At 44.8% G+C, this 13,134-nt stretch overlaps 1 protein-coding gene across 1 annotated transcript in view; it reads right to left on the bottom strand.

The window, feature by feature from the left end:
- Nucleotides 1–13,134, bottom strand: part of ZNF407 (zinc finger protein 407) — a 426,160-nt gene that overhangs the window by 132,924 nt on the left and 280,102 nt on the right. Inside the window, exon 8 of the mRNA XM_045085228.1 lies at nucleotides 3,591–3,769. Coding sequence (XP_044941163.1) covers nucleotides 3,591–3,769 — 179 coding nt within the window. The remainder of the gene's footprint in view (nucleotides 1–3,590; nucleotides 3,770–13,134) is intronic.

Raw genomic sequence — 13,134 nt, 5'->3', positions numbered from 1 at the left:
TAATTCAGTATTATTCTCTATAAGCATAGTAGATGGAAGCTAGAAATCGATTTATATTACTCTTTCAACAGTTAGCAAGAAGAGAACTAGAAAAATCCCCAAATGCCTAAAAATGAACAAACACATTTTTAAACAATCAACTTTTATTTTAAAAATCACCACTTTTATGCTTTTTGAACAAAGCTGTAACCAAAATCGGAGCTCACACAGAGCCTCTAATTCTCTGGAGTGTGAACTGAGAAACGATACCAAGATCACTGGTTCAGTTGGTGAAAGTCACTGAGATGTGAGACCACGGATTACACACAGAGGCGCTGGAGACCCAGGACGCGCAGTGCGGGCGCGTGTCACTGTGCAACACACCGCATCACCTGGTGCAGAGGGTGACATGCTGTGCTAACAGCTCTTACTGTCCCCACCGGGCAGAGGGGTACACAACAGGCCCGGAGTCACTCAATAAGGGAATGGGGCGGACGTTCAGATCTAGCCTCTCCTGAAGGCCACGCCTACAACCCCCGGGGAGCACAGAACGTCCCTAACTCTGCACATGAGGACATGCAGAGGGCTGCGACCTCACGACATGGTGAACCAGGGCATGACCCGGCCTCCAGGAAACTCTGGCTAGGTCACACTGCCTCCAGGATTTCAGAAACATGTTCGTGTCCCCCACCAGGGGAAGCGCAGCAACACAGCAAAGCTTCTTTCCCCAGAGCTATCTTCCTTACTTGAACATATAAATTTCCAAATACTATCTCAACTAAAAATGAAAATACCCCAAATGGCACTTCCCGTGGCCACTGTTTAATGTGTCCCTCCTGCTGTCCTGCTGGTCTTTCGGATGTTTGATACACATGGTAGAACCATGTGAGGACCAGAGTGAGTTTGTTCATCTGTTTTTGGGTAGATTTAAACTCAACCCTTTATTCCAAGAACTGCACAATGTGCTTCCCCGAATGCCGGGTTACGAGACGCTCAGCACAAGTACAGTGTAGACGGCAGAGAACACAGCGGACGGCACCCTGTGGGAACCACTCTTGCACAAAACCCTCATGCCGCGGCGGGACCTGTCCCAGGACCACCCGCCCAGCATGGGTTTGGCAGGTGCGGCACCCCATTCCGCCACCAGACGGTGCAGAATGAGGCGCCGCAGCAGCTCGGTTCAGTCTTACTTCAGACCAGGAAGGCTCCCTTCCCCCACCCTGCAGGTACTACAGACGATTAACAATCACAAGGTTAGAAAGTCTGTTACAGCCTAAAAATCTTCACCTTTTTAAAGTTTTCTCTTAACCGAGCTAAGTGTACCAAAGCAAAACTACTACCAGAGAGCGTGAGTGCCAGGCCCGGGGGGCACCAACGACAGACTACTACTGACGACACCAACGACAGACAGGCCACTGCACGGGTGCGGTTGAGGGACGCTCGCTACGGCGGCTCCCGCAGAAACAGTTTCAAACAGAATCCACATATAGACTGAAAACCAGGAACCTATGCGCGTGAGCATCACACACACACACAGAAACTAGACTAAGTTTTCCTGCAACTTGTCTCATACTAATAATATCTCAAAACGCCTCTCCAGGGAAGACCAGCGCGGCTGCGGCGGCTGCGGCAGCTACGGCGCCGGCCACGCAGGCTGTGCAGAGCCACAGACAGAATGTGCGTCCACGCTCTGCAATTAGTTCCCTCCTCCTCCGGCCCGTGCTCATCTGAAAGTTGTAAGGACTTTATTTTAGGGAAACAGCCCATTTGCAGTGCCCAGCTGGTGCAACGGAAAGACAGAAGTCGCTGACACTGCGCCCTGAGGAGGCGCAGCGGGGCTCTCCTGAAAACCGGTACTTTCCTGACACCTGGCGTCAATTCAGGTCATTTTGCTTGGTGGCTACTTGAAGGGCCTCCCTCCACAGGCAGTATTTCTGGCCTCGGTTTGGCCATGACTCAACTTAAGGAAGAACCCATGGGAACTGATGGTCAGAAGACACTGCAATTTGACTTTATCTGTTCTTGTGCTAAAGCTATAAACGGTCCAGTTCAAAACATTTCGGTAACAACCTCACCAACATGCAAGGAATACCAACCTGTGTTTTTGTTTTTCAAAAATAGCCCTGGACACAACACAGATGACAACAACAGACATTCTACCACTGCTTAAAAAGCCAGTCATATGCGCATGCACAGAAATCTGAAAGAACACATCAGCAAAAAACAAGTAATAACCTTAAACTGCCAGATGTATTAATAATGAATAAATAAGAATATCTTTCTAACTCAAATCATCCGTTAAGTTCCATTTCTTTTAACATAAATGTTATCTGAGCAAACGCTACTTAATGGGTAGGCAATGGGTAGGGTTTCCCGTAACTTTTCATCTTGGGTGGGGTTTCCTGTGACTTTCAAACCCTCTGGTCACACGTCCGGCATGAGCACCGGGACCCTATGGTCCAGCATCAGCACCGGGACCCTATGGTCCGGCATCAGCACCAGGACCCTGCAGCCCTTCTGCACTGCTCCTGCTAGGCAGGCGGAAAAAGTACTGGGCTTGACCATAAGCTTTTTCACTCCTCACAACGACCCTGAAAACAGATGCCTCCACAGAGGCTTACAGAGGAGGAACCCGAGGCGTGAGGAGGCTGGCCTGCTGTAGGTCACAGGCCCAGTACAAAAAGCAGAGTTTTCACGTGGCTCTAACTGATCCCATGGCATTTGCCTAAAAACACACCCCCTGTATCAGCTGGCATCACTGAAAGACAGTCCTGCTTGGCCTACGTTCTGGAACTCTTTGTAAATCTCCTTCAGGGTGAGCGCTTCCTCCGACGTGTCCTCACTCTTGTCATCCATCCCCTGCTGCTCTGCAGGGAAGGAACGCCACACTCGAGGAAGGTGTGCTTGTTCCTAAAACGGCACGCTGGGCTACACACAGGTATGGATCTGCTGACCCACTGACGCAGGGACATGAGACCAAGTGGTCAGCCTTTGCCCTCAGCCCTGTGCCCCTCACGCTGCAGACAAGTCCCTCCTAATCTCTGGGACATGAGTGGTGCACACACACTGCACTACCCGGTGTAGATGGTGACATGCTGTGCTAACAACCCTTACTGTCCCCACCAGGCAGGGGTACACAGCAGGCCTGGAGTCACTCAGTAAAGGGAATGGGGCTGACGTTCAAGCTGCTCAACTCACACCCCGGGGCCTGTGGTCTCCCTCTCCAGGAACTCACCCCAGGACCGTGTGCCCAGGGATACGGCGTAACGTTGGACATCGCCAACCTTTTTTGAAAAAAACTTAAAACTGTTACCAATTAGTCAAAACGTGGAGTTCAAACAAGTGCTATCGTTTTAGTCAGCCAACTGTTGACTATTCGCTGTGACTGATTTTACTGTCCTGGGAGGATTATTTTGTCGTATGTATTCTTGATGACTGTGAGAAAAGAACCGTTTTCACAGTTGGGTGGGATGAGCCCGGAATGCGCTTTTCCAGGTCTTGAGGAAGATGCTTTCACATGCTCTACTGTGTGAAAATAAGTGACAGTAACGGACAAACGGTATCCTCACGCTTGGGATGAACGACACTACGTTCACAGTGTGAGCCCTTACCAGCATGCAAATAAGCCAGGTCCGGGTTTTCGATGTCGGGGTGCTGCTCCTTCAGGTGGTTCCGGAACTCCACAGGCACGTTCGTTCCGTAGTCACACTTAGGGCAGTTGTACATCTTCACTCCTTCGTGTTTGCCCGTGTGTAAAATGTGCTTTCGGATGTTTTCAGCACAGTTTGACCTACCAAGAAAGAAAGAAAAGTAACCCACGTTAAGGTCGAATCAGCACCATGGGACCGCAGACGAGGATACGAGCTAACACGTATGGAGGCCTTCCTGTGGGCCAGGCCCTGGTCCGGGGCTGTCCTGGTGCAGTAATTTCCACGCATGTAACACAGTCATCCCGTAACGCTGGTAGTGTCTGTGAATCTGGTGCTAATTTTTAGGTTGGTCTTTAACCTTCATGATCCAGTTCTATGTGGAACCTGAAGCACAAAATCCCGGGTTCTACAGTTTTACAATCAGATTATTCTGGTGCCACTTGAGGGCACTGAAGGAGTTTCCTTAACCCCAAGAACACACCTTCCACCAGGGAGGAGTGGTGCAAAGAAAAGCACAGGGGCCTCATTGAATTTAGAGCACTGAGGAAACAAAGCAGCTGTGGCTTTTGAGTTCTGTCAAGTGAGCTCTAAAACAGTGTTAAGACAGAAAAGCAGCAGTGGGTCGGGCGCCCGGGAGCTCTCCTCGCTGGTGTCGGTCTCAGCGCGAGGGGCTGAAAAAATACCATGGAGGCCCCGTATTCTGTATGGCAGAGAGTCCTGGAAGTAGGGAGAGGGTCCTCTCCGACTTCTCCTACCAGTTCAGAAAGGCAGGGCCTGAAGTGCCCGGATGCCAGGGAACAGGCCTGAGCTCCGGGAAGCACACTCTTCCCCCTGCTGCCTCCTCCCTCTGCCTCTCTGGGCATCAGACACTGCACACCTAGACCCTTTCTGAACACAGACACAGCTGCTTTCTTTGTCTCTGCTAGAACAGTACTAAAAAGGGCACTGCAGATGCAAGCAGGTTGGCCGGGGAAGCGGGACAGGGTGTGCACTTAACTAGAAACAAAAAATCAGGCTGGCCTCAAGTTTCCCACAGAGCAAAATTAAATGCTAGAAGAAAAAAATCAAGCAACAGGATCATCAGCATCTCTGGAGGGTACCACCGAGCACAAAATTCCTGCAGGAATTGTTTGAAGTGAAGCTTCCGTGACCAGTGAAGTAGGAAAACGGTAGTTAGCAAACCCATTTTGCATGTCACCAGACGATGAAAGGTCCTATGCGGAAGCTCGGCGAGGCTCTGCGCCCCAAGACTCAGGTGGGATTCCACTCGTGTGTCACGCGCTGCGCAGCTGACTTTGCCGCAGGTGCTCTAAGAACACTGGTGAGGAAAGCGAGAATGGATCCAGCCCAACAAGCGCATCACGCCGACGCTATTGGTCACAGGCAAAGGCAACATCAGAAATCCAGAGAGCCAGTACGCACATGGTCCCTTTACGCACGCAGAGACAACGGAGGAGTATCAGGAGAGCAAGGTGGAGCTCATGGCAGCAGCTCTAGGAACAGCTTCCACCGACGTGGAGGGACAGGGACAAGCTCTCCTAGAGACACCAGATGAAGCAGAAATGCAAATATTGTCCTCGTGAATGGGCATCCGTGTTACGGGAACAGTCTTGTAACTGGATCCAAGCCAGCCCCTTGGAGAAGCTCGGGCTGAATCCCATCCATCCCCAGACAGAACCTGTCCTGAAAAGCACGTGCCCAACTATGTAGAGTTGGAAAGATTAAACCAGACAAATCCCTCTATAGCTGGACCAGAAAGCACAGCAAGATGGGAATGCAACTACACAACAATGCCCGCTTCCACTTCCCAAATATACTTTGATTATATATTATTTCCATTAAGAATTTCATAACACCAACAAACACCTTTAAAAATAAGAAGAACCAGAACACCACCAGAGATTTTTTTCAGCTTCTATAAGCTTTGCCTTTGGCTAGGGTTCTGTCAAGCTTTATACTCAGTTTCTGAATAAACCTTAGACTTAGACTAAATATACCTTACATTTGTGAGAATATGCATATACGGCCTATCTCTTTCTTGCCACTACTGAATTACCAGACTTGCTTTTTCTATAAATCCCTACTGTTAATCATCACTGTACTAAGTAAAAACTGAATAAGGACCTCTCGTGTCCTCTGTGCTGGCCACTGGCCTGCTACTCTGAGGCCCTCACACGGCTCCTAGAGGCAGAGACGGTGAGAGATTCTACAGAGAGGGGGGAGCACCAGGAGATAAGCTGACCGTCAACGGTCAAGATCTCCATCCTTACATGTAAGCATATCAACGATGCTAGGCACAGTTGAGGGAAAGGAGGAGATTGTAGAGTCTCTTGATTCTATAAATATCCTTGGAATAATAGCATCATGTTGACAAAGTAACCGGAGAACATCTGGGAGTGGATGAAACATCTGTCCACTTCTGTGACAATTAAAAGGAAGAGGACCATGTTTTGAATTCTCCCACTAGCTGAGTGAGCCCCTCCTGATCAGTCCCATAATTCTGGAGATCTCCCACTGGTGTTCCATGACAGCCCCTCAACTCACCCGTGTGTACCGACACCGGGGAGTGAAGTGAGAACCAATAGCCCCCACTGTATTCAGTCGGTGCTGTTATCAGGACTGCCCACTCTCTGGTACCACTGACATTATTTCCTCATGGAAAAAGCGAGGCATCAAAAATGATCAAAGACAAGTAAGCAAACCACAGGAGGGGGTGACGAACCATGAGAGACTGTGGACTCTGAGAAACAAACTGAGGGTTTTGGAGGGGTGGGGGGTGTGGGGTTGGGTGAGCCTGGTGGTGGGTATTGAGGAGGGCATGTATTGCATGGAGCACTGGGTGTGGTGCATAAACAATAAATTCTGGAACACTGAAAAAAAATTAAATTAAAATTTAAAAAAAATCATCAAACACAATCCTGATCAAATGAGGTAATCAGAATTACCAACCCACCACCGCCTTCAATCTGTAACACGTACTGAAACACGAGATAACGTGAAGCAATGGATCCTCATCTCCAGGGACAGTCTTTAAGAGGTGACATGGCAAACAGAGTATTTTGTTTTTGGAAAGGGTGTGTCTTGGACAAAAATAAACTAACATCTCTTAGTACCTAAATAGCATGTGGGAGTGAACAATCAGGAGACTAATGGTGAAGCAAGTGAAGGGGGGGGAGAATTTAAAAAGGTGAGAGGCTTCTTTTTATTCAAAAATAGAGACTAAAACAAGAAAGAAGTGCTGTGTTCGCTGATATTTCACAAGGTATTAAGGGCCACTTCATACACACAGGTCTACATACACACACACGCATGTTTTTATCTATACTACATATACTAATCATATAGTTTATGTATAATACAAGTATATATATATTTTAATAATTTTGTTTTTTACACAAATAGATAAGATTAAATTAAATCAAATACGTGCTAATTAAATACATTAGGATTAAACACAGGCTAACAAGAGCGTAAAACAGGCAACGCGCATCTGCAGTAGGAAAGATACATACACTTCACGGATGGCCGCGTACCTGCATGCAATCAAAATGTGTTCCTCTGCCTTTAATGTCACGCCATAGAAAACTTTTTAAAATAATGGAACAAAAATGAGCCTTTCGCATCTACAAAATCAAACTGTTCTGGTCGAAGGCTAAGAAGTGAAAGCTAGGACGTACTGTGCCCCCGCGCTTCACAGCAGAGCACCTGAAGGAGGCAGAGGCAAAGGCTCCTCCCTGCATTCGAGAACATCCCGTCACATGCCACAAAACTCAAGGAACAATAAATAGATCAGACACCTTCTGTAAGTAATTCTGAATGCTATTTAGCCCCCAAATGCTCATTCTTCCCACAAACAGAACTCACGAGTAGGGATGGGCACGGCAAATCAAAGTGGGGCTAAGCAAGCCTGGTGGCACAGGAGAAGGTGGGGCGCTCAGGTGCCGCTGCCGACAGCACCATGGCTGAATCTCCAGGCATAACAGCAGTTAAGCCAGCCGGGCACACAGTCATTACGACTGCTTGTCTGAACAATGTCTTCACTTTGACACTGATTTTTAATGTAAAACGCATATTTGTGTCCCGAGTTCATAGACTGGAAGACTTGATATTACGATGGCGATACTCTCCAAACTGATGTCCAGATTTAATGCACTCCCTTCCCTGTAGGGGCGCCTGAGTGGCTCAATCATAAAGCCTCTGCCTTCGGCTCAGGTCATGATCCCAGGGTTCTGGGATTGAGCCCTGCATTGGGCTCTCTGCTCAACAGGGAGCCTGCTTCCCTCTCCCACTCTCCCTGCTTGTGTTCCCTCTCTCGCTGTCTCTGTCTAATAAATAAACAAATAAAATATTTTAAAAAATTAACACACTCCTGTCAAAGGCTCAGTGGAATGTTTTACAGAAATGAAATGCTGCTCTTAAGGTTCATATGGAAATGCGTAGGGCCTGCCAGAGCCAATACGGTCTCAGAAAAGAACTTTGTTGGAGGACTCACACGTTCTGAGCTGAGAAGTCACTCCAGAGCCACGGGAATCAAGACCCTGTGGCAGAAGAAGAAGGACAACTACTCGGGACTCGGCACGGGAAGGTGGAGCAGTGTGGTTCCTCCGAAGTTAGAGGCCTGAGCACCGGCTGCAGGCTCCCCACGAGGATTAGGGACACAGTCCTTACTGGGACCACGACGTGCACGCACGGTGTGAACAGAAGTTACGGGAAACTCAGAATTAGATTTGGGGATGTGCTGTGTTGACAGTCTTGAGGCAGCTCATGAGAGATACACAGAGTAAGGTACTAGGCATTACATACTACAAGAGTGGGGCAATAGCCAAAGGACCAAAATGGGAACTTACTTTAAGGCTTCTTAAAATATATGTAATAAAGGAAATACTTTATTCAGCCAAAGGCAATGTGTATCAAAATAATGACCAGAACATCAGAAGTGCTTCTGGAGCTCTGCAAAATTGTTTATCAGCACTACTTACTAACTCACTATTACACAAAAAGCGTTAATTTAAATTTATATTTAGTCTAAGGAAAGGAAGCTCAAAAAACTATGAATTTTTCCCTCTTTTGATATATGTTATTTTGGTTATTAAAACAAAAAGCACCAGTGAAGTCGTTGAACAAACACTCATCTGTGTATTTCAAAAAAAAGACTAAGGACGGACAGACACAGTGCAAGTCGGCCTTCTACCGCTGTCCCGCTCTGCCCAGACAACCCCCACTCCCTCTGGCAGGTACAAGTTATAACTTCTCATCAATCTTTTGGGAGAATTAAAAATGACTCTTTCAAACCCTAGATATATTGTGCATTCCTATCTCCACCCTCCTGGTACATAATCTTGCTTTCCTTACCTAACAATGCAGCAAGGGGATCTTCCACATCAGCAAGTGAGAACCTCCTGCTGCTGCTTTCCACTCTGCTGGCGACTCCCTCCCCCTCTCCTCTGCCTTCCTTTTCCCCTTGCGGAGCAGCCACTCAGTGTTCCACAGTAGGGGCACAGTGTATTATGTTTAAGCAATCCTCTACTGAGGGGCATGAAGGTTGTTTCCAATCACTCGCTGGTGTAAACAAGGTTGCAATGAATAATCTTGTGGAACACTTTGTATTCCTCAGGATGCCAAGAGAATTTCATGATGCCAAATGGAAGTGTTTCAAATGTCAATGGGCATATGCTTTGGTAATTTTGATAAATTCTGCCAAATTACCCTCCAGAGAAGTTGTAGCAATTTACACTTCCACCAACAACGTTGGAGAGATCCTGTTTTTGCATTCTTGCCAATGAAGTATGTTACCAAACTTTCAAATTTTTGCCCATTTGGTAGGAGGAAAAAACTCCAGCTCACTGGAGTTTCATTTTTTTAAGTTTTTAAGTTTTAATTTGCATTTTTCTTATAATGAATGAGGCTAAGTATCTTCAAATATTGAAATGCCATATGTATTTTCTTTTCACTGTTTCGTATCTTGATCTCCTTTTTTCTAGTGTTGTTAGTCATTCTCTTTCACATTAAGGAGATTGACAGTCTATGACAGAAGCTGCACATTTTTTTCCTTCGTTTCCTTTTTTTCTTCTTTTGACTTTGCTTATGGAAAAGCAGAAGTTTTTAAATTTTGTTCTATGGCTTCCTTCCTTGGAAGTTATAAAAGAATTGTCCCAAATCTGGTTCTGCTACTTGTACAGTTGTATAACCATACATTAAGTGTTAGATCCATTTCAGATCCACCCGAGAGTGTGGTGGCCAAGTGCAGACCCAGACTGTAGACCAGATCTCTCCATACTGTTCATTACTAGTCCATCTCTGCCCCCATGGACTTGAAATGTCATCTCACCAGTATTTTACTCATTTGAAGCTAATTCTGGACTTCTGATTACAGTAAGCTGGTCAGTCTGAGCACGTGCCAACCTATTTCAATGAGCCAGGCCGCAGGAGGCTCACATCTGGTTGAACTCATCCCTCCACATTGTTCTTTCTCCTTCCATCACTGCAGGCTCACAGAGACCAACCCAGGCCATCAGGGAGTCAGTCGTAAGACTGTGGTCTTCAGCAGGCATGGCAAACATCTCAAGCTAACTACGGAACAGAGAGACCTGGGCCAATAATAAATTAATATCCATGACACAAATGGGTATTTCCTATGTATTTACTAATATGTACTGATAATATAATCTTTCTGATACAGAAGCTGAAACACAGAGAGACTGGCCCAGAGGTCATGTGCTGAAGTATATACAAGGGTCTCTGCACACAGAGATTCTAAATAAATCTGAGTTTTCTGTTTCCCCAAGAGAAGCTACATATCTGCCTCAACGTTCTCAGATTCACTTGTGTGAAATTAGTGATTAATCTTTTGGTAACAATTTGGCATTGCTCTGTATGTAAATTGACATAAAAAATTCTGGAAGTTCTACTTAAAGAAACAAGTCAGTTTTGTTCAACACCTTGATTCTTAAACTTTCTGACCATGGCATACTCTTGGTTTACGGGAATAATACATATATCTCACAAGGCTGTCAGGAGAATTAAAGTAAATTAGATCAAGCATGTTCAGAAAATGCAGTAGGTACCCAATTCTTTTTTTATTACTACTACTAGTCTTCCTATTAAATGGAAGACAGTTCAACCAAAGGATCATTACTAGCAATTTTCTTATTGTATTTCTTAATGTATTTGAAAGGCCATTTCAATTCATTTGAATAAAAACAGATTCCCCAAACAGTTATGTAAGTGTATGTATGTGTGCATATTGAGAAATGCAATTTCTTCACCTGCCTGTTTGGATTATAGTCTTTGAACTCACATCCTTGAAAATAATTACTCTGTAGTTACGTTTTATGTATTGGAACGAATGTATCAATACTATGCACTGTAGTACGTATTTATCTAAAATTTCAGTGGAAAGGGGCTTCTACTATATCTTTATAACAGTAATTCAAAATGAATAAGGAATAATCCAAGGAAAGCATTTATGTAAATTAAACTTAAGAAGTTATTTTCTTAACCAGTAGTATTTAATTATAAATTTACTGGGCAAAAAACCAGTCTAAGAAAAATGAGAGAATCTCTATGGGAGAGAAGAACACGAAGCTGCCAGGTCACCGCAAGCCGGCGGGACGCGCTCCACTGCGCTAGCTCAGGGTGGCCTCACAGTGCTAGTAGCGCAGCCCAGGGTCTATCATCCTCTACCATGTCTGTTCTCACTAAGGGCCCATAAGGAAGGAGCCTGATAATTTTAGACTATGGAACATTTGTGCTGTTTAAATTTAAAATTGGTGAGAAGCTGTAAGAATAAAGAATTTCATATTCCCCTGTCTAAAATGAAATATTTTATCGATGATGTTTAGCAAAAGAATGTCATTTGGAGTGTTGAACCAAATAAATCACCAGGACAGACAGCACAAATATCCACATATATAAGGGATAAAGATGTCATTTCTGATCAATACGGAAATGATGGGTTTTATATAATAAATGGTGTTGAGTCAAAAGCCTGCTGTATGGGGAGAAACAAATTAGATTCTTATAGCCCTAACCATGTAAAAATAAATGCCATTTGGATTTTAGCATTAACATAAGCACACTAAATTATAAAAGTGCTAGAAGAAAATACAAGAAAATATTTTTATAATCTTGGTTGGAAAGCGCACTCCTAAAATCAAAGCCCAAATGCTACAAAAAGATGTAGCAAAATATACTTCCTAAAAGTTAAAACGGCTCTGTACCATAGTACGTTATAAATAAAGTTAAGACAAGTTGAGGAAATGAGAGAATACATGCAACATAAATAAAGACAAATGATTAATACAAAGACTACAAGACGAGCACTTACGATTAATAAGGAAAAAGAGAAAACTCTCGAAAGCTGAAGGGCGAGCGAATAAGCAAGAAAGTTATAATTGGGGATCTATAAAAGGTCATGTAAGCATTAAAAGGTAATCAATGATTCTAGGAGCCAAGAAAATACAAATTAAAGCCTAAGAGAGGGGCAAAATTAAAGAAGATTGGTAATATTAATTATTGGGAAGGGAAATGAGTATCACCGCTGACAAGTGTCAGCTTTTGGGAGACAGTTGAGGGTAGCTTTCAACATTAAATCATACACATACTTTCGGATTTAGGAATTCAATTTCTAGAAATTAACCACCAGAAGAATCATTAAACCATTATTTAGCTAAACATTAAACACTGAGAAAAAATTTGAAGCTAGATAGGTGTTAACAAGGGGAATGGGTCATTCATTTTGGTGACCCACACTGTGGGATTCAACACTGCTGAGAGGCAAGGGTTAACTTGCAAGCCTGCTTCCCTGTGGAGGAGCTGCTGTCCTACAAAGCTTCATGGAAGCCAACTACACCCTGGTAGAGCACTGGGAGGACACAGCCTGACTGCAGAAGAGAGAGGATATTCCCCAACCAGGAATGTTTCGTGGTGTGAGGGCAAGGCAAGAGACCTGGAGGGCCAGGTTGCTACACTGCTCAACAATAGCTCTGAACACACATCCCTGGGAACAGCGCTCCTCCAGTGATGGAGCTGAACAGTTCAATAGCCAAAGACCCAGAACTTTCCCAGTATGGCCTCCAACACTGTAAAACTGGGTGATGTTTCAGAGTACAAGAGGTGTGGACACAGGCTCAAGGGAGGAACAACATCCACGAGCCTTTGACTTTCTCCCCACAAGTGCCATTGACAAGGGCCTGGTAGGTACACTTCTCATCATTCACTATTTGTTGGACCAAAACATCAAATAAAAGAAGGTAAGCCTTATGTCCCACTACAGAAAAATTTCCAAGACATACTATTAAGTTAAAACAAATATAAAGCAAGTCCCAACTGAATACACATATGGCTTCTTCTAGCTCTTTAAAATCATATGCACACAGTCACACAGACATATGAATGCACTAAATGGGTACAAAAAGGAAAGTCAGCAAACGATTGATGGTGACTATCTTTATGGAAAGGTTTCCAAGCCAGGAAACGATCATGTTTGCTTAGTATATGTTTGGAA

Source organism: Mustela putorius, unplaced genomic scaffold (assembly GCF_011764305.1).
Source record: "Mustela putorius furo isolate JIRA1106 unplaced genomic scaffold, ASM1176430v1.1 tig00000835_pilon_pilon_pilon, whole genome shotgun sequence".
NCBI classification, from domain to species: Eukaryota; Metazoa; Chordata; class Mammalia; order Carnivora; family Mustelidae; genus Mustela; species Mustela putorius.
The sequence above is the reverse complement of the archived record's forward strand: the minus strand, read 5'-3'. Positions and strand labels throughout refer to the sequence as shown.